This window comes from Engraulis encrasicolus, chromosome 14 (assembly GCF_034702125.1).
Source record: "Engraulis encrasicolus isolate BLACKSEA-1 chromosome 14, IST_EnEncr_1.0, whole genome shotgun sequence".
Classification (NCBI taxonomy): Eukaryota; Metazoa; Chordata; class Actinopteri; order Clupeiformes; family Engraulidae; genus Engraulis; species Engraulis encrasicolus.
The window spans coordinates 46,992,140-47,012,456 of record NC_085870.1 but is presented as its reverse complement, the minus strand read 5'-3'; the positions used below and the strand labels follow the sequence as shown (position 1 = coordinate 47,012,456).

The following is a 20,317-nucleotide window of genomic DNA, read 5'->3' as shown; positions in this document are numbered from 1 at the left end:
TCTCAGATAAATATAAAGAAGAGTTTTTTGAAAGTATTCCCCTCAAAAAAGCCTATACTAGTTTTATTTACCTGGGTATTACTGTTACGAAAAACCCAAATGATCTAATGAAAACCAACTGGCAGAAGCGAATCGATAAACTTAAACAAAACATAGATTTCTGGAAATCTCTCCCTATCTCTTTAGTTGGGAGGGTAAATGCAATTAAAATGGTTGTGTTGCCTCAATTCCTTTTCTTTTTCCAAGGTATACCATTTTATATTCCTCAATCATATTTCAAGCAGCTTGATTCAATAATAACACCCTTTATATGGAGCTATAAAACAGTACGCATAGCAAAAAAGCATCTGTGCAAACCCAAACGTGAAGGAGGCTTTGGGCTTCCTTTTTTCAAACTTTATCACTGGGCCGCTACACTCTCTACTATTGCTTGGTGGAAAAGCGGGCCTCAAGACAGCACAGAAGGTTGCCCAGCTTGGTTGACACTGGAGCGTGCTTTATGCAATGGCACCTCACTCCTTGCCCTGCTGAACAGCCCTACCAAATGCAACAAAACATTATTCACTGGGAGTTCCATCATTGCTGACACCCTGAAAATATGGAGTCACATTAAACGATACATAAAAGCACCCAGCACTTATTTAGACAGCCCAATATGCAATAACCATGCATTCACCCCTGGCAAGACGGATGCAGTATTTGCAACATGGCTTGAGAAGGGACTAAGTGACTTGAACTCATTGTATTTAGATGGCATTTTTGCCTCTTTTGCTCAGCTTCAAAGCTTGTATAACATTCCAGCGTGTAATCTCTTTAGATACTTTCAAATACGTGAATTCACAAAGAAACACATTCCCAGTTTCAACATCAAACCCTGCCATGAAACCCTAAACATGATAAACAGATTTAACCCCCTTGACAAAAGGGCAGTCTCATATTTCTATCACTCCCTACTAGAGATGACTCCCAAGGATTCCTCTGCCCATAGACAAGCATGGGCTACTGAGTTAAATGAAGAGATAGGAGAAGTGTTTTGGGAACAATGCTTAGAAAATATAAATGATTGCTCAGTTAATGTTAGACATAACCTGATACAATTCAAGACATTGCATCGTTTGTATTACTGTAAAACCAAAATTCACAAGTTTGACCCATCAACATCACCACTTTGTAACAGATGTAAAATTACTGATGGGACACTTGCCCATACTCTCTGGTCTTGCATTAAGTTGTCATCTTACTGGTATGATATTTTTCAATGCTTTTCTAAAGCCTTCAAGAAGACATTTAAACCAGACCCACTGGTTGCCATCTTGGGAGGGACAGGGGCTCTTCTTTTGGCTAATACATTTGAGGCTCAAGCTGTGTCTTTAGGAAATGGTTTGTGGTAAAGAAAATGATCTTGCAGATGTGGAAAAGTGACTTTGCACCAAGCTACGAAATGTGGCTAAGGGAAATGGGGAATGTGTTGAGCCTGGAGAAGATCAGGTATCACAACATGGACAAAATGAAGTACTATCACAAGATTTGGGATCCTCTACTGTCCTACATAAGAGGAGAAGACCAACTCCTATATAGCAAGACCTGAAAGCCTCCTATGCACTGTAATGTAATACCATTTCAAGGACTCTGATAAATGTTTGTCAATGTGTGCTTTGTTCTGTGTATAACGAAAAAATAAAAAAATATTTATTTAAAAAAACAACAACGCCTGCGCTCAGTATTCAGAGTTCATATCACAAATAGGGTGTCACAATATCACTGAAAGACGTTGAATTGATAGGTTTGAGTCCGACAAGTCGTGCCGCTTGTCTTACTGGGCGCACTCTTTCAATTTCGGATTGCGTCTTTGACAGCCAGACAGAGCTCAAGGGGCTGCCGCGGGAGCAAAGAAAAGAAATATCCACAACTATATAATTGCAGATGATTAGCTTCTTGGATAGCCCATCTTGTGAAGGTTAACTTGCCATTAACAAGGAAAGGTGATCTGATTTCAATCCTCCCCGAGAATATTCGTCTCCAAATTTCCACCTGTCAACAGCAGATCTAGACTCCCACCTAACGACCAGCGCGACACTTGGCTTGGCTGATAACTTCAACTTTAGGCCTGTATGCAAGGCTTGACAGCGGGTTAACCAATCAGACCCCTTCTATTGCGTTAGTAATGTTTAAGATAAAGATGACTTCGGCGCAGGATATCAGAAATAAACAAGACAGCGCAGATGGCTTAGGTTTTTTTTTATATGGCCACAATATCGCGTTATTACGCATCATATGCAATGCGTATTATTTCATGAAACCTCAAATCGGACGTTATAGCCTGTACCCTGCACTTTTCAAACCTTTCTCAGATGTATGGTAGCCTAATTATCCCAAGCGATTTTGAAATCTAAGCTTAACTGAACCATGCACGGAAGACTTGCATTGGATAGGGATGGGCTTCAGCAAATAACACAGCAAGGCGCTCAAAAGTAATGGTTAATAACATAACGTGGGACTTATGATGCATCCTTTTCAGATTAATTGTGAACATTGGGTGGACTATTTGGCTTTCAACTTTAGACATAGGCTACAGAGTTGAATTCCAGGTCAAAAGCAGCTGTGCTGCTGACATAATATTAGTAAAAGAATGCTTGATGAAATGCTCCATGCTGCGCCGAGATTTCAGAATGTTGAAGGTCTAAAATTCTGCACTTCCACGCGTTTCAAACAGGCGGCGTAGGGTACATTTACACAATGATAAAAATAATGGACATGAAAACACGAGGTCATTGGAAATTAACTCCACTAACCACAGTAAAGCAAAATATCAACAATGAAAGTTATTCTAAATAGCATAATAGGGCCCCTTTAGTATATATACATAGATTAATGATGTTCATATGCTTAAAGCTATTGTGAAAATTAAACAAAAAATGGGGCAAATGGTAACACTGTTGTAATAGTTCACTATTCCAGTGGATATGCCACATTAGGTACAGTGAAATAACCAGTGTAACAATATTTAATACCATGTAATACCAGTGTAACACCATGTATCAATTTTGTACGTAAGCTTACCACATTAGGTACAGTGTAATAACCAGTGTAACAATATTTAATACAATGTAATTTTTTGTACTTACATCATGTGTTTGTGCGTAAGTGGTATTACATGGTATTGCATATTGTTACACTGGTATTACACTATATTACATGGTATTGCATACTGTTACACTCGTTATTACACTGTACCTGATATTGCATATTGTTACACTGGTATTGCACTAGTATTATATGGTATTAAATATTGTTACATTGGTTATTACACTGTACCTAATATGGTAGATTCACTGAAATGATGAACCATTAAAATAAGGTGTTACCGGGCAAATCAATCCACCCAGTCAGAAATTATGGGCCAAATGAAAATTCCGCCATTTTTAAAGTGTTGTCTTCCAAACTCGAATCAGTTCATGAACCTACCCTAGAGCATTCACACACAACCTCTGGGACAAATCCATCCACCCGGTCAGTAGTTATGGGCCAAACAATAATTCGGCTATCTTGAATTCAGCCATCTTGAAAGTGTTGACCTCCAAACTCGAATCAGTTCATGAACCTACCCTAGAGCATTCACACACCAAATCTGGGACAAATCCATCCACCCGGTCAGAAGTTATGGACCAAACAAAAATTCGGCCATCTTGAATTCAGCCATCTTGAAAGTGTTGACCTCCCAACTCGAAGCACTTCATGAACCTACCCTAGAGCATTCACACACCAAATCTGGGACAAATCCATCCACCCGGTCAGAAGTTATGGACCAAACAAAAATTCGGCCATCTTGAATTCAGCCATCTTGAAAGTGTTGACCTCCAAACTTGAATCAGTTCATGAACCTGCCCTAGAGCATTCACCCAAAAAATCTGGGACAAATCCAAACATCCATTCAAAAGTTATCGCGTTAACACGAAAGACCTTACGCGGCGGACGCGGCGGCGGCGGCGGCGCACGCAAAACCATTCATCAACTAGACTGCCTGTGCAGTCGCCTTCGACTGCTTAAGGTATATCCCCGAAACGCGACGCTTCCAGTCTTCAATCATTCCTACCACTCCCGTCCACCTTTTCATGAACGTCTATGATAAATACAAAATATAAAATAAATATATTTAAGGTAAGCGTACCCATTAAGCCCACCAAAATCTAAATTTTTTAATTTTTCAATCATCTTCACATAATTTTTTTGTGAAATAATTTGTTAAATAGTAAGATTTACCTCTCTTCTCAATGTTTGTCACTGAGTTGATGAATATTTCAAAGTACAATATGAAGATTTTTTACGAGAAAAGTGAAAAGTCTGAATGGGCTTAAATGGTACCATTGGTACCATTTAAGCCCACTTGTGTTCCAAATAAGCTCATATAGTTATTTCTCCATCAAAATACCTGGTGAGGTGTGTGAATTGAGTTTAAACAGTGTAGCCTACATGGCATAAATGGTTTCAGACCAAAAATGTAAGATTTGCTCAAAAAATAATGCATAAAACCTAATTAAATATTACGGCATCTCTTACTTCATATACTTCATAAAATTCTTCATCCAAACAGAGAAATTTATTTTTTCTTATTGATTATTGTTAGTTCATTACATTACGCCTTTTTAACCAACAACTTGAGATTGTACAGCACTTTTTATGTCCCTCAAAGACATTTTTGGTTAGCATGCATGCCAGCTTGTACCATTTAAGCCCACCTAGTACCTATTGAGCCCGCCTATACAAAAAGCTATTTTATGGAAATAATCAGCTCCACAAAACATTTTATGATGCATTTCTTTCAAGATCAATGCCAAACAAACTGGAATATGCTTAGAATTCATATCTAACCACCTGAAGTCTTACGGCAGAGTAAGATAAAGATGGTGTGTGGTTGTATCAAGAAAATATCGGCGTTTGCTCGCTCATAAAACACATCTTTCCATTTGAAGGGAAATGCTATAATTTGGCAAAACACTGGACGTTTATATATAAAAATCATTACATTTACCTCTTAATTCACTAAATATGAAAGTATTTTGAAAACATTTGACTTAAACTAGCTGAAATTCTATGATTTCTGACATGTCCCAAAACAGCAAAGTTTTGAGGCGACTTCTTGTCAGTAGTCCTGAGACTGGATTCACTTGGACAGGGATTACTCAACGATAAAAAATGTGATTTGTTTGCAATAAAAAACATTTTGTCAGTTACTAAACCCTTTAATTGGATAGGGTGATGAACAAACAAAATCCACCTTTTCCCTTTCTTTAAATTGACCTCAAAGTTGAAAGTGGGCTTAAGGGTACTTGGGGTTAATGGGTACGCTTACCTTAACATCTATACATAGATCAATGACGTGCATAGGCTTAAAACCAAATGACTATTGTGAAAATGAAGGAAAAAATGGGGCAAATGGTAACACTGTTTTAATGGTTCACTATTACAGTGGATATACCACATTAGGTACAGTGTAATAACCAGTGTAACAATATTTAATACCACGTCATACCAGTGTGACACCATGTACCAATTTTGTACTTATATCATGTAGGCTATTTGTGTGTAAGTGGTATTACATGGTATTGCATATTTGTACACTGGTATTACACTAGTATTACATGGTATTACATATTGTTACACTGGTTATTACACTGTACCTGGTATTGCCTATTTTTACACTGGTATTACACTAGTATTACATGGTATTAAATATTGTTACACTGGTTATTACACTGTAGGCCTACCTGATATGGTAGATTCACTGAAATGGTGAACCATTAAATTAAGGAGTTACCAGGCAAATCAATCCACCCAGTCAGAAGTTATGGGCCCAATAAAAATTCCACCATTTTGAAAGTGTTGACCTCCAAACTCGAATCAGTTCATGAACCTACCCTGCAGCATTCACACACCAAATCTGGGACAAATCCATCCAACCGGTCAGAAGTAATGGGCCAAACAAAAATTCGGCCATCTTGAATTCGGCCATCTTGAAATTGTTGACCTCCAAACTCGAATCAGTTCATGAACCTACCCTAGAACATTCACACACCAAATCTGGGACAAATCCATCCACCCGGTCAGAAGTTATGGACCAAACAAAAATTCGGCCATCTTGAATTCGGCCATCTTGAAAGTGTTAACCTCCAAACTGTAATCAGTTCATGAACCCACCCTAGAGCATTCACACACCAAATCTGGGACAAATCCATCCACCCGGTCAGAAGTAATGGGCCAAACAAAAATTCGGCCATCTTGAATTCGGCCATCTTGAAATTGTTGACCTCCAAACTCGAATCAGTCCATGAACCTACCCTAGAACATTCACACACCAAATCTGGGACAAATCCATCCACCCGGTCAGAAGTTATGGACCAAACAAAAATTTGGCCATCTTGAATTCGGCCATCTTGAAAGTGTTAACCTCCAAACTCTAATCAGTTCATGAACCCACCCTAGAGCATTCACACACCAAATCTGGGACAAATCCATCCACCCGGTCAGAAGTAATGGGCCAAACAAAAATTCGGTCATCTTGAATTCGGCCATCTTGAAATTGTTGACCTCCAAACTCGAATCAGTTCATGAACCTACCCTAGAACATTCACACACCAAATCTGGGACAAATCCATCCACCCGGTCAGAAGTTATGGACCAAACAAAAATTCGGCCATCTTGAATTCGGCCATCTTGAAAGTGTTAACCTCCAAACTCTAATCAGTTCATGAACCCACCCTAGAGCATTCACACACCAAATCTGGGACAAATCCATCCACCCGGTCAGAAGTAATGGGCCAAACAAAAATTCGGCCATCTTGAATTCGGCCATCTTGAAATTGTTGACCTCCAAACTCGAATCAGTTCATGAACCTGCCCTAGAGCATTCACACACCAAATCTGGGACAAATCCAAACATCCGTTCAAAAGTTATCGCGTTAACACGAAAGACCTTACGCGGCGGCGGCGGACGCGGCGGCGGCGGCGGTGCACGCAAAACCATTACATCCCCGACGCTCCGCGTTTCGGGGAATTACGCAAAACCATTAAGCACGCAAAACCATTACCCCGACGCTCCGCGTTTCGGGGATATAATAAAGCAAAATGGGGCCATTTTTTATTTTATAGATAGCGGCCACTAGGGGGCGCCACCAATTTGTAGTCGATGGTTTTTGGAAACCTTAGACCCATACCTAACACCCTGCCAAAAAGCAGAAACTTGTCACAAAGTGCACGATTTTCACGAATTCCCTCTAGACTAAAAGTAAAATAGGATAAGAAAAATGTTGTGACCAGGACACTATAATAGTAATTGAATAACCTCCTGTTTCGTCTCGTAGATTTCCTGGAGCTCTTCTTGTTTTCGTTTTTTTGGTTCAATGTACACGGGATAGGTACAGAATACAACCACTTGTCCATGAAATACTGTTAATCAAACTCTCATCAGTATTCTCTGCAGGAAAAGACAAGAGACACACAATTGCAATCACAAGCACATACTATACGTGCGCATTCACATGGGACTTCATAAATCTGGAATTCATAATTCTGAAGTAGCCTCTCAGATGGGCCCACCTGCGGCCTCGTTTACCAAATTGACTTGCAATCAAGGGGTGGGCCATTATTTTAACTGACGGGCCACAGTGAGTTTATATTATTGTCCGAGGGGCCAAATGTCAAAAGGGAACTTGTGTCAGAATTAACAATATAATGTACATCAACAACTTTTTTGACTATCTAATTGATGAATACTGTCTTGCTTAATTTCCAAGCCCAAGCATCCTTGTTGGGTAGATATTTTAAGAATGTTGGATGAGAACATCATATTAGAATCTAAAGTAGTTTTCCGATAAAAAAATAAAACCTCAGTGGGCTACATGAAATGGCTCAGCAGCCCACAGTTTGCCCACCCCTGAGATTTGCAGTGCACAGAACCACACGTGCTGATGCTAAGTAGGGTTAGTGTACATTAGCACAAGATTAAGCAGTATACACATCATGCCAAAGAGTCTACATCATAACAATATGGCTATGACATTAGTGAGTAACATATTAAAATTTAGTCATTGCAATTTTAGTAACAATTAGGTTATAACATGCTCTGTGCAACGGGATCAGATAATGAGCTTTGCCATGGTGCTGCACAGCATCGACTACATTTTCTCGTTTGGAGGTATTAATTGCGCCGCACCACGATAAGTTGCTACTCCAAAAAAAAATCAAGGTTGGCAGGTATGAGAATGGAATAGCACTGAAGTTAACATTTCTTTGCAGGCAGCGTCTTTGTTTGACGATGACCCTTTGCTCTTCGAGGAATTTCTCCAAATGGGTGACGACCTACAGCCCATTCAGGAGTTGCTGCTTCACAGGAAACATTTTACATGTCTGCTGTCAGGTCAGTTTATTTATCTGCACTGCAGTACCTCTAGAGGCCATTTAAAGATGGGGGAAAATATATATTACATTGGTTACAGTCCCTGGAGCAGTATGGGTTTAGGTGCCTTTCTCAAGGGCACCTCAGTCATGGAGTGCGGCAGGGAGTGGAAGGGTGGTATTCGAACCAATCCTTTGATGCAAAGCCCATTTCCTTAACCACTTGTCCATGGCTATCGAATAGTATTGCTTAGAGAACGTATTTAAAAAAACTGATTGCTGAGAACTATAGCAATACAAGGTGAAAGCATTTCTTTCTTATTCTTTTTTTTTTTTTTCAACAACCTGTATTGTATTTATATTATAATAATTGTTATCAAAGGGCTGATACATGTTGTGTGTATGTTTGACATTTTGTATGATGCTGATGTGTAAAATATGTAAAAGTTGATCATTTGATTGATACTCATTTTACCTGCGTGATGAGTGGTTTAGTAGTCAGGCAATGGTGTGTTGAATTAAAATAGATAAATGATAAAGGATCAATCTTTTCCCAGGGTCCTCATCGCCTACCAAGAGCAACACTGTTGTCTCCACATTATCTGATTCCCCTATTGTGCCAGCAGCCCTTACTGCCTCTGAGCAATCCTGCGAATCCCAAATGTCCCAGAACAGGCCAGACATGTTTGGAGTCTCAATCGATGAGGGCAGCGGTGCAGATGTGAAAGAAGACGATCCAGGAATGCAGAGAGACTCAGATGAAGGATCAAATAATCCTCCGTCATCACCGTACATCGTGGTCAACTGGAGGGGAGATGATGATGATGACGACGATGATGGTGATGAAGGAGATTCACAACGAGACTCTGATGAAGAAGCGAGTGGCACCAGTCAACACGACCAACAGGGTGACACAGGGCAGAGCAGCCAAACATCCAATGGGCTGTCGTCATCACCGTACATCGTGGTCAACTGGAGTGGAGATGATGATGATGATGATGATGATGACGACGTTGACGACGTTGACGTTGATGAGGGTGGAGATTCACAACGAGACTCAGATAAAGCGAGTGGCACCAGTCAACACGACCAGCAGGGTGACATGCAGAGGACATTGAATGAGGAAAAAAAGAAGGAGATTAATGGTAAAGATTTCTTTCCCCTTTTGGCTATGAGACTCCCTGAATGTGTGATATGCTAATTGTGAACGGTAATATCTAGTACGTCCTTTCACCGTCTTTGTCCTCTTGGATGGTATGATAGATAATCATACCACATTCTGGTGCTTTGGTGGTATGGAGATTCTAACTCAGCATAAATAAAACCCCATTCATCTTCAATGGAGCTTTATTTCTGCTGAGTTAAGGCGCGTCTGTACACTAAGCACGAACTATAGTCTCTTTTCCATTGGGTTCCGCGTTCCGGTGCGGGCTTTATAAATATTCATGAAACTTGACGGGGGGTCGATGGTGCTGTCTCGCACGCATTTCCATACAACAGGGACTAGAACTGGGCCGTATGATCAGCTGCTGCAACTAGCCGCGACAACACCGTGTTTTCACGCCATTGTGAATCTAAGCCCTAATCTAAACATATAGGACTAAATATAACCAGCGATCTCCTTCTCTTTGCCCCATAGACATGTGTTGCGAAAGCTGCGAATCTTAGCTTTTCACAGGTTTTTACGGAACGTTTTTATGTTCTTTCAATCCAAAGTTATATAACTTTAAGCGGCCGCTGTTTCAAGTGAAAAAAACAGCGCTTTCCAACCATTTTTTTTTACCTCGTCATTTTGTTTTCGAACAGACAGCGATCTCCTTAACCTAGACCTACAGACATGTGTTAGGGCTTGTTCGAAAGCTGAGATTCTTAGCTTTTCACAGGTTTTTACGGAACGTTTTTATGTTCTTTCAATCCAAAGTTATATAACTTTAAGCGGCCGCTGTTTCAAGTGAAAAAAATAGCGCTTTCCAACCATTTTTTTTTTACCTCGTCATTTTGTTTTCGAACAGACAGCGATCTCCTTAACCTAGACCTACAGACATGTGTTAGGGCTTGTTTGAAAACTGAGATTCTTAGCTTTTTACAGGTTTTCACGGAACGTTTTTATGTTCTTTTAATCCAAAGTTACATAACTTTAAGCGGCCGCTGTTTCAAGCGAAAAAATAGCGCTTTCCAACCTTTTTTTTATCTCGTCATTTTTTCCCGAACAGCCAGCGATCACCTTAACCTAGACCTACGGCACGTGTTTATGTTCTTTAAATCCAAAGTTATTTAACTTTAAGCGGTCGCTACTTCAAGTAAACAATGGCGTTGTTCTCCAGCCGGATAGAGAGGAAATCTTTTTTGTCATGGCTGTGTTCTTTGTTCCCTCGAATAAACCACAGTTGTCTTTTTCATTCGAAATTTTCATTTTTACATTTAATTTGATAACAGCAAATTCGCCATCCCTCTGCAGGTTCGTATATGAAGATATGTGCAATGAAAAGGGCTACTTTAGTGTGCCCTATTTTGCATGGTGGTAAAAAAAAACCGACTTCTCACAAGGAGGAGGCGTGAAGCTTTGGAAATAGCGTGATTTTAAAATAATAGCCTAATAGGCTAATAATATAACTCCTTGGCCAAGGACTGGAGTTAGGCTACTTTAAAGAACATGATAATTGCTTGAGCAAATTTTCTCTGTCTACTGTAAAAACTGCCGACAGAAAAGCGATGTTGATTTTTAAAGTGCGTGGGTGGGGATAGGTGTTTGCACATGCCGGTAAATCCTAACACAGGCAACATTTAGCCTAGTGGAACTCAGCTCCGCACGCCTCGAACCACGTCTTTCGCGATTCTATAATCGCCCATGTTTGAGCCCTGTTTGAGCTGATGATGGGTGTGTATGGGTGGAGTAAATGCAAAAAGAAAACGAAACCACGCCCCAGCAGCGCGCAGCCCCGTTCTAACAGGGCTAGTCGAAAAGGGGCTTATGCAATCTGGTCAGCTGAAGTCATTATTTCTCTATGTAGGGAAGGCGAATAAAGCTACCAGATCGAATTCGCCAGGCGCGAAGCGACCAGACCAGAGTGAATTTTGACGACGCCCATACCACCAAAGCACCAAAACATGGAATGATAATCTATGGTACTGTATATAATAAAGAGGGAAGTGATGCCCCCCAGATCACCTGTTCTGTTGGAGTTCCACAGGGTTCCATTCTGGGCCCTGTTTTCTTTAGTTTATATGTCAATGACCTACCTGATGTCTGTAGAAACATAAACATACAACTATATGCTCATGACACTGTATTATACTGTCATGCAAACTCTATGCAGGAGGCTGCAGCAAGAGGCTGCAGCAAGACTCTCGGCAGCCATGGTACCAGTGTCCCATTGGCTCCAAACCTGTTGCCTACATCTGAATACAAAAAAGACTGTATGTACTTTATTTATTTCTCACGACGATCAGCAGTCCATCAGCAGCTATCATCAGTTGTGGTAGATGGAGAAAAACTTAATGTGGTTGATCATTTTAAATATCTTGGGGTAGTAGTTCAAATGCACCGTGCTCTTCCGTGTGGTGTCTTAGTGGTGCCTTCCGTGTAAAATTTTGAAGAATATTTTAATTTTGTTGCAATTTGGGGCTAGGCTTGCAGAGCATACGAAAGGCGCGACTGCTCAGCACGCCATCTTGCCGGAAGTTCCCTTCCTATCATGAAACTGCCGGCCGTGAGAAGCATAGAAGTAAAATCTGAAGTCAAATTCAATTTTAAGTGAACAAGTGATAGGGTTAAGTTATGTTAAAATTTGACAGTTAAGGTAACAAATAATTGTAAAAGATCGTTTTTTCAGAAGTGTATGCACAAGAATGTTTAAAAAACTCCTGTGAAGCTGAGGCTGTTAAAACAGTCAAATTTTATTTTGGTTATAGTGTTAAACATCAATGTTAACTAGGCAACAGCACAAAGTCCCCTTCATTCCATCAGAGTTTAACTGGCTACATATCATTAGGCTAACAGTTGATTCCAGTTAAAGACAGAGCAGTGAATTTGATGGATATGGATAATTATCTCGCATTTTGCCGTCCGGAATCCCCATTCAATGCCACATGGATATAGACTACACCAGGCTACTGTAGCGTAAGTCATAGTCTACTTTGTTCTTCTAATTCTTTTTGTAAATTCATGTTCATTTATTTTAAATTGGTCAGAATACAGGCTGGGGGCAGTCACTTGCGCTAACGTGGAGAGAGAGGTGGGAGAGGGAGACACTGCTGACCGACCTGCACTTGCTTGTAGGCTACTGTAGCCTAGTCAGCTGGTGCATGCTGTTACATTATTATTATTTCAGTTGGCTGATAGAAATCAGTCTTTCCACACCCAATATCCTACTATCCTCTTTGTGTTGTATGCTTGTAAAAGTAGTAGGATTTTAATTGCGTCGTCCGCCGGTGGTCACTCTTTTTTTTTTTTGGAAACCATGGGCACCGTGCGGTTGCGCACTACCCCGTTCCGTGACATGCAAACCGTACGGTTTCGGTTTGGGCCTAATGTTTTGTTTTGATGCTCTAGGAAGTAAATGGAGACGTGACGTGACGTGACCAGATGTGGTTTGATTCGCTGTAATACAACTCAAATACTGTGTGTGTAATAAAATGCACAGATGATGAAATATCCAGATCCTGACTTTGTAGGAGTTTTGACTTTGTAGGTGTTTTCATGATCTGTCAGTTCTGTTCATCACATTATTACGAAAATCACACAAAGTGCATTAGAATGTGTAGATTCAGAATCCAATACGAAACGTAAAAACTTAATTTTATGGTTTGGGAGCCAACACATGGGAGGCTAAACATATTTTTACGTGACTTGGTAGTGATTGTATTAAGTCTGTGCCTCGTGCACGGTTTACTTTGGTAAATACAATTGCGCAAACATTGGAAACATAGTTTGGACCTCTGTATACCCTTCATCTCCTGATCGCTGACTGTGTCGGTAGTCTTACAAGTGAGACGAAACATCTTCCTCATAGGCGCCCTGCTCAATATGGTGGTACCGCGTGCATGCGCCCTTGCGCTTGGGATATGGATATCTATATGCATCCATCTCACGAGCTACACTGCAAGGACGTGGCTGCTCTGTGATGAATGTGCGAAGAATATTGTGTGATGCTCACACCTTGGGAGATGGTTTCGTAGAGATATCCCAAGCCAGCCTGATCTCCAAAATTTCTGTCTTCCTGGACACAGATGTTAAGGACACGAAATCCGTGTCCAGAAGCACGGATTTTGCCAAAATTCTGTGCTCCTGGACACGGAATTGTTTTCCGTGATGGACACACGGAAGTGCTTTCTATATTTCCACAGCACTGTGTTAACTCTATCATTAGAAAATACATACCAAATGCTAATACGAAAAAAATAATGCTATAGCAATTTAAGTTGTGCCCTGACCGTAACATTCCCTAACCTTAACCTGTCATTAAAGACATATTTTTGAGAAATACCTTTTCCAGTTGGTTGATAAGCTATCAAATTCATATAATGAATGAAAGAATACTAGCTGTGCCCAGACCAAAACAATCCCTAACCCTAACTTGGCAGTAAGAAATGTTTTTTTGAGAAAAAAATAATTGAAATTAGAAAAATCCTGAGAAAACACAAGACCGTGGAGCAAGACATAGAGCTGTGGGAGTATAGAGAGAGCACTTCTGTGTGTCCATCACGGAAAATAATTATGTGTCCAGGAGCACGGAATTTTGGCAAAATCCGTGCTCCTGGACACGGTTTTCGTGTCCTTAACATCCGTGTCCAGGAGCACGGAAATTTTGGAGATCATGTTGCCCAAGCGCAAGGGTGCATGCACACGCGCCACCACCATATTGAGTAGGGCGCCCTGTGCGGGTAGAAGATAGATTTACTGTTTTTATGCTGCACTTTAACGTATAAATCGATATAACCTTTGCAACGAGTTGAAATTTCATGTGATTATTTATGCCTATAAATCGTATTTGCATAGTACCCTAATAACAGAAGTGCGTATTTGTATAGCAAATTTTCCATCTTGCTCAACCAAGGTTTGCAGATGATGTTATTTGTTCAGACATCATCACATTTTGTAATGTAAATGTAAATGTGTAATGTAATGAAAATACACGCATGCAGTGAAGGACAGCTGCGCAACGGTAAAGTTGACGGGGAGTTACTTAATGTTCATTGATTCAGAGAGGTTTTTGACCGCTCTGATGATCAGCAACCTTCATTTTGTCAGGTCATCTCTGGCCTTAGATCTAGTCTACCTTTATGCATCCTACCACTAATGCCCTAAATACACCAAAGTGAAACGTGTATCAAGCGTGCATAGCCTACATAAACAGTGGTAGTTTCTTTAAACCTCGGAAAAGCGTGCGCATCAGCTCCCCAAACTCGCGCGTCAGCGCTTCAAACTCGTGAGTGAAAGAATAGGCCCACTCAACTTAGTTGTAGGCTATTTCGGGTTCAATTTACCGCTGTCTACCACTGACCACACAGTGAGTTCCATGTCTTTTCGAACAAAAGTTTAATGCCATTTTATGATCGATTGCTTGAGTGCTTCATTGGAGTCAATGTAAAGGTGGGGGGGCTTCAGTCTTGGATACCCAAATGCTCAGTTGTCAAAATTGTGATGAGAACATCTCTACTTCACCCCAGAAGTCACACAAACAGGGCTTAATGTCTAAAATAGCGAACCACCACTTTAAAGGAGAAGTCCAGTTTGAACATTAAGGCCATTTTCTGAGTGGTCTGCAATGTTTTAGAGTCCCCCTTTGTTATGAACTGAACTGAACTCAACTGGAGACTAAGACACAAGAACTGGCACCAACACAGGTTTGGGGTGAAATGAGCAGAGATTCTTTATTATTGTCAGGTGAGGCTTAAGTAGAGGTCACATGGCCTCAATCACAGTTGTTAATTGAGAGCACTCAGTTAGTCTAGACCCTCAACGAGCATCAATCAACACCCCCACTTGTTCTCACATTTACAACAAGAAAAACAAAAACAAAGACATTTCAAGGAAAAACAAAAACATTGCAAAGAGCAAAATCACATTTCAGTTCGGCAATTACCCAAACAGAGACCTATAAAAGGCAAGAAGCTTCCCTTTTGTAGCTGGCTTTGTGAGTAGGTCAGCAACCATTAGACCTGTTGGGCAATATTCCAAAGACACATCTCCATTATTTACAGTAGATCTCACAAAATGGTATTTAATATCAATGTGCTTACATCTCTGCCGACTAACTGGATTCTTTGCCAACGCAATTGTCCCCTGATTATCTTCGTAGATCACTGGTATATCATAATTACAGTCAAGGTGTTTAAGCATTTGAGCAAGGTACAGACATTCCTGTGTAGTGGCAGCTAATGCCATGTACTCAGCCTCACATGTTGATAGCGCAACAGTTGGTTGCTTTTTGGTCTTCCAAGAAATCAAAGGACCATTCTTACATAGGCTAACACAATAACCAGATGTACTGCGTCGGTCAATTGCATCTCCTGCCCAATCTGCATCACTGTAAGCTACCAACTGTAACCCATCATCATGTTTTGTGTAATACAGCATCTTATCACTTGTGCCTTTCAGATATTTCAGTACGTGTTTCACAGTTGTCCACTGCTCTTCTGTTGGCGCACTGAAATATTGTGAAAGTTTACTCACAACAAAACTCAAATCCGGTCTAGTGCATGAACTGACATAGATTAGGCTACCCACTGCTTCTCTGTATTTCCTGGGGTCACTCATCTTTTCAGCGCAATCACTGTAATTCAGCTTCGACTCACAAGGTGTCGACCTGGGTTTACAGTCTTGCATGTCAAACCTTTCCAGCAATTTATCAACATAACTTTGCTGTGACATGGTCACAACTCCATCACATTGGTCAAACGTGATACCCAGAAAATTCTTCAGTCGGCCCAAATCTTTCATCTGGAATTTTTCAGTAAGCATTTTCTTGACACTTTTCATTGCTCTCTCATCACTAGCAGCAATAACCAAATCATCAACCCATATCAGTACTATCACTTTGTCATGTTCGGTTTCTCTTTTGTAAACACAATTATCAGCTGGATTTTGTTCAAAGTTGTTTTCACAAAGATAATCATGCAACATTCTGTTCCAGTTTCGTCCTGATTGCTTTAACCCATACAATGATTTCTCCAATTTACACACCACTCTCTCATTTGTCTGAGTTTTTACGTCATAGCCCTCTGGCTGTTCCATGTAAATTTCATAATCAATCGGTGCATGTAGGTAGGCAGTTTTAACATCCATCTGATGGAGAATCAAATCTTCTTGAGCAGCTTTCTGCATCAACACTCTCACACTTGTAAGGTTAGCAGTAGGAGAAAAGGTTTCTCCATAATCTACACCCATCTCTTGACTGTACCCTTTGGCAACATACCGGGCCTTGTACTTGTCAGATCCATCAGCATTGGTTTTGATAGCATACACCCATCTACCCCCCACTGCCCTCTTGCCTTCAGGTAAAGTGGTCAGAGTAAATGTGTTGTTATCCTTCAATGATTTCATCTCCTCATCCATTGCATCAACCCACTCTTTTGAATTGGATGAAGTCACAGCTTCTCTGAATGTCTGGGGTACATTACATACCATCCTGTAGCAATAATCAATGCTGATCTGTGCATGATCACTCCGCTCACCATAAAAATGTGGCCTCCTTCTCTCTCTAACAGGATACCTCCTCTCTTCACTTAAGGTGTCTGAAGAATGTGGTTCTGCTTTCATCACAGGTGGCGGTGGACTTTTCTGGCTACTGTCTGGGATGTCTAGCAACTTTGGTTTGTCTGGGTCAGGTCTGGTTGTGCTGTACTGCACACCATCATCATCGTCATCAGTCATGTCATCAGTCTTCTGTCCCTCAACACTGGACATAAACCTCACCAGTCTGTGCTTAGACACTTTTCTGTTGTCAGGATTGTAGACCATATAGGCTGGGCTGTTCTTATCATAGCCCACGAAGATGCCTTTGTCAGACCTTGAGTCTAGCTTCTTCCTGTCCTGCCTATATGCATAACACACAGTACCAAATTTCTGCATTCTGGATACATTTGGTCTCCTTCCTGTCAGCATGAAAGTAAGGTGTCTGTTTGGTGCGGTTGTTGTGAAACATCTATTTCTAATCACTGCTGCTGTCTGAACTGCATATGGCCATAACTCCTTCGGTAGCTGGCTTTCCAAGAGCATGCACCTAGCCATGTCAAACAGCGTTCTCCAGTTGCGCTCAGCAGTGCCATTTTGGTGTGGTGAGTATGGTGCTGATGTTTCATGTCTAATTCGGTTTTGCCGAAGAAGTGTTTGGTAACCCTGTCCAGTAAACTCCGTACCATTATCAGATCGGATGCAAGCAACTTTCCCGTATGGGGCTATATCAGCTAGAAACCTTTGGGTTGCATCCACTGTATCACTTTTATTTTTCAGGAAGTACACGAACACAGCACTGGAATAATCATCAGTAAAGGAAAGTGTGTACCTATACCCATCTTTGGACACTGGATCAATGGGACCGGCTAAGTCAGTATGTACCAACTCCAAAGCTGACTTGGCCCTCACATCAGGCTTCCTGTTCCTGCTCTGAGTGAATTTTCCCTCAACACACACTTCACATTGCAAAGACTTGGGTGTTTCACCCTTGATTGTCATACCATCAACCACACTCTGTAATTTCTGGACATCATTAAAGTTGCAGTGTCCCAAAATCTCATGCCACGTCTTAAGGTCATGGCAACTCATACATTGATCATCACAGTCATTCTTCACAGGCACAGTAGGCAAATAGAACAACCTGTTATGTTCATGAATGAGAAAACGTGTACCGTCTTTGTACTGCAGAACATCTTCACCCTCCTTGAAGATCACCGTTGCCCCACTGGAAGTTGCAGCTCTCACAGAGAAAATGTCCTGGGGATAGGAAGGAATGTACAGCGCCTGCTTTTGGTTTTTCAATGTAGCGCTGATGTGCCTTCCTTTGCTGTCCACCAGACACACTTCAGCTTCTCCTCTGCGCTCTGCGACCCCCTTACACCGTGTGCCGTCAGCCAGCTCCACACAGTGCGTCTCGGCCTGGAACCTTTCGTCGAAGCTCTTGAACCTGGTCAGGTCGGTGATGATGTGTGATGTTGCACCGGTGTCCACCATTAACCCCTTTCTGGTGACACCACTCCCTGGCCGACGATCACTGCTCTCCAGCATGAAGGCGAAGGTGTTGTCCGTCTCCTCGCTCACCCCTCGCGCATTGTCCTGCCGCTGCTGTCGCCGTCCTCCTCGCCATGTGGTACTCTTCCCCGGGCTGTACCGCTGTGGAACACGACACCGTCTTGCTATGTGCCCTCTCTGGCCGCAACGGTAGCATTCAATGTCGCCACTCTCAGTGCTCTGCACCCTTGCGCCCACTGGACCACTGGACTTCTTTGGATGTGACCGGGCCCCCATCACGTTGTCGTCAGGTGCAGCTGTGCGCATCCCCTCTGTGTTCTCATAGCTGCGCAACTTTGTCTTGAAATCAGCAAAACTGAGAGTCTCATCACTTTGGGTCACAAAAATGGAGAAGGGCTTGAAAGATTCAGGCAGCCCCTTCAGAACCATGGCAACTAATAGTCCATCACTTAACGTCTCTCCAGCACTCCTCAGTGCAGTGATTGAGGTCTCTGCACGTATGACATAATCAGTCACACTCTCAGTGCTTAACTTTTGCAGGGAGGTAAGTTCTGTGTACAGACTCACGATACGGGGCTTACCCGTGCCAGCATAATAGTCTCTCAGGATTTTAAGTGCTCCACGTCCATCATCTGCAGCCTCTCGCATGACCAGGGACAAACTTTTGTCATCGAGAAACTGGATCAGCTCAGCATATGCCTCTGCATTCTTTGCAGCATCTTCAGCCAGTGCAGCTGCTTCCGCACCAGCAGCAGGCCCTTGCAGAATTGTGTTCTTCAACTTCTGTATATGAAGATGGCCCAAAAACTTTGTCTCCCACAGTTCATAGTTCTTCTCATCTCCGTCAAACACCAACCGAGACCAACGTGAATTTGTTCTTTCACTCATTTTGCCAATGCTAGGACAAATTCAAACTATCATAAACTTAAGCGCAGGGCAGCGCATTCTGGGCCCATAACCTGTTATGAACTGAACTGAACTCAACTGGAGACTAAGACACAAGAACTGGCACCAACACAGGTTTGGGGTGAAATGAGCAGAGAGATTCTTTATTATTGTCAGGTGAGGCTTAAGTAGAGGTCACATGACCTGGCCTCAATCACAGTTGTTAATTGAGAGCACTCAGTTAGTCTAGGCCCTCAACGAGCATCAATCAACACCCTTACCGTTTATTTCATGTTTGCTGCAGTCTCTGTTATTTGGCTGATTTGGATTTGATCTCAACCAACTTTAGAATGGCCGTCTATGAGCACCTGCAACTCTCTTCTTAAAATCACCTTAAACATTTGTTTTTCGAAAGGCTACAGCACACAAAGTGGTTAGGGGTGTTCACTAGCAGTCCTTAACAAGTTTCAAGGCGAAATATGGCTTCTGTCATTTTTTTATTTGCCATTTTGTGAAAGAAAGTGAAAGTGAAACTTAATTTACAAATTGCTACATAAAACACGACAGATGCCATATTTCGCTACAAAAATTGTTAAGGAACACCAGTGAATACTGCTGAACACTTGGTGAGTTGCATATTCTTAAAAACAAATGTTAAAGGTGATTTTAAGAACAGAGTTGCAGGTGCCCATAGATGGCCAATCTAAAGCTGGTCCAGATCAAATCCAAATCAGACAAAAAACAGAGACTGCAGCAAACGTGCAATAAACGGCGAGGGGGACTCTAAAACATTGCAGACCACTCAGAAAATGGCCTTAATGTTCAAACAAGTGGACTTCTCCTTTAAGTACC

At 41.5% G+C, this 20,317-nt stretch overlaps 1 protein-coding gene across 2 annotated transcripts in view; it reads left to right on the top strand.

The window, feature by feature from the left end:
* The window catches only part of LOC134462778 (zinc finger protein 850-like), a 49,868-nt gene that overhangs the window by 13,443 nt on the left and 16,108 nt on the right, over positions 1–20,317 (top strand). For both annotated transcript variants that reach the window (XM_063215986.1, XM_063215987.1), the window contains exons 6-7: positions 8,293–8,413; positions 8,949–9,536. In XM_063215986.1, coding sequence (XP_063072056.1) covers positions 8,293–8,413; positions 8,949–9,536 — 709 coding nt within the window. The remainder of the gene's footprint in view (positions 1–8,292; positions 8,414–8,948; positions 9,537–20,317) is intronic.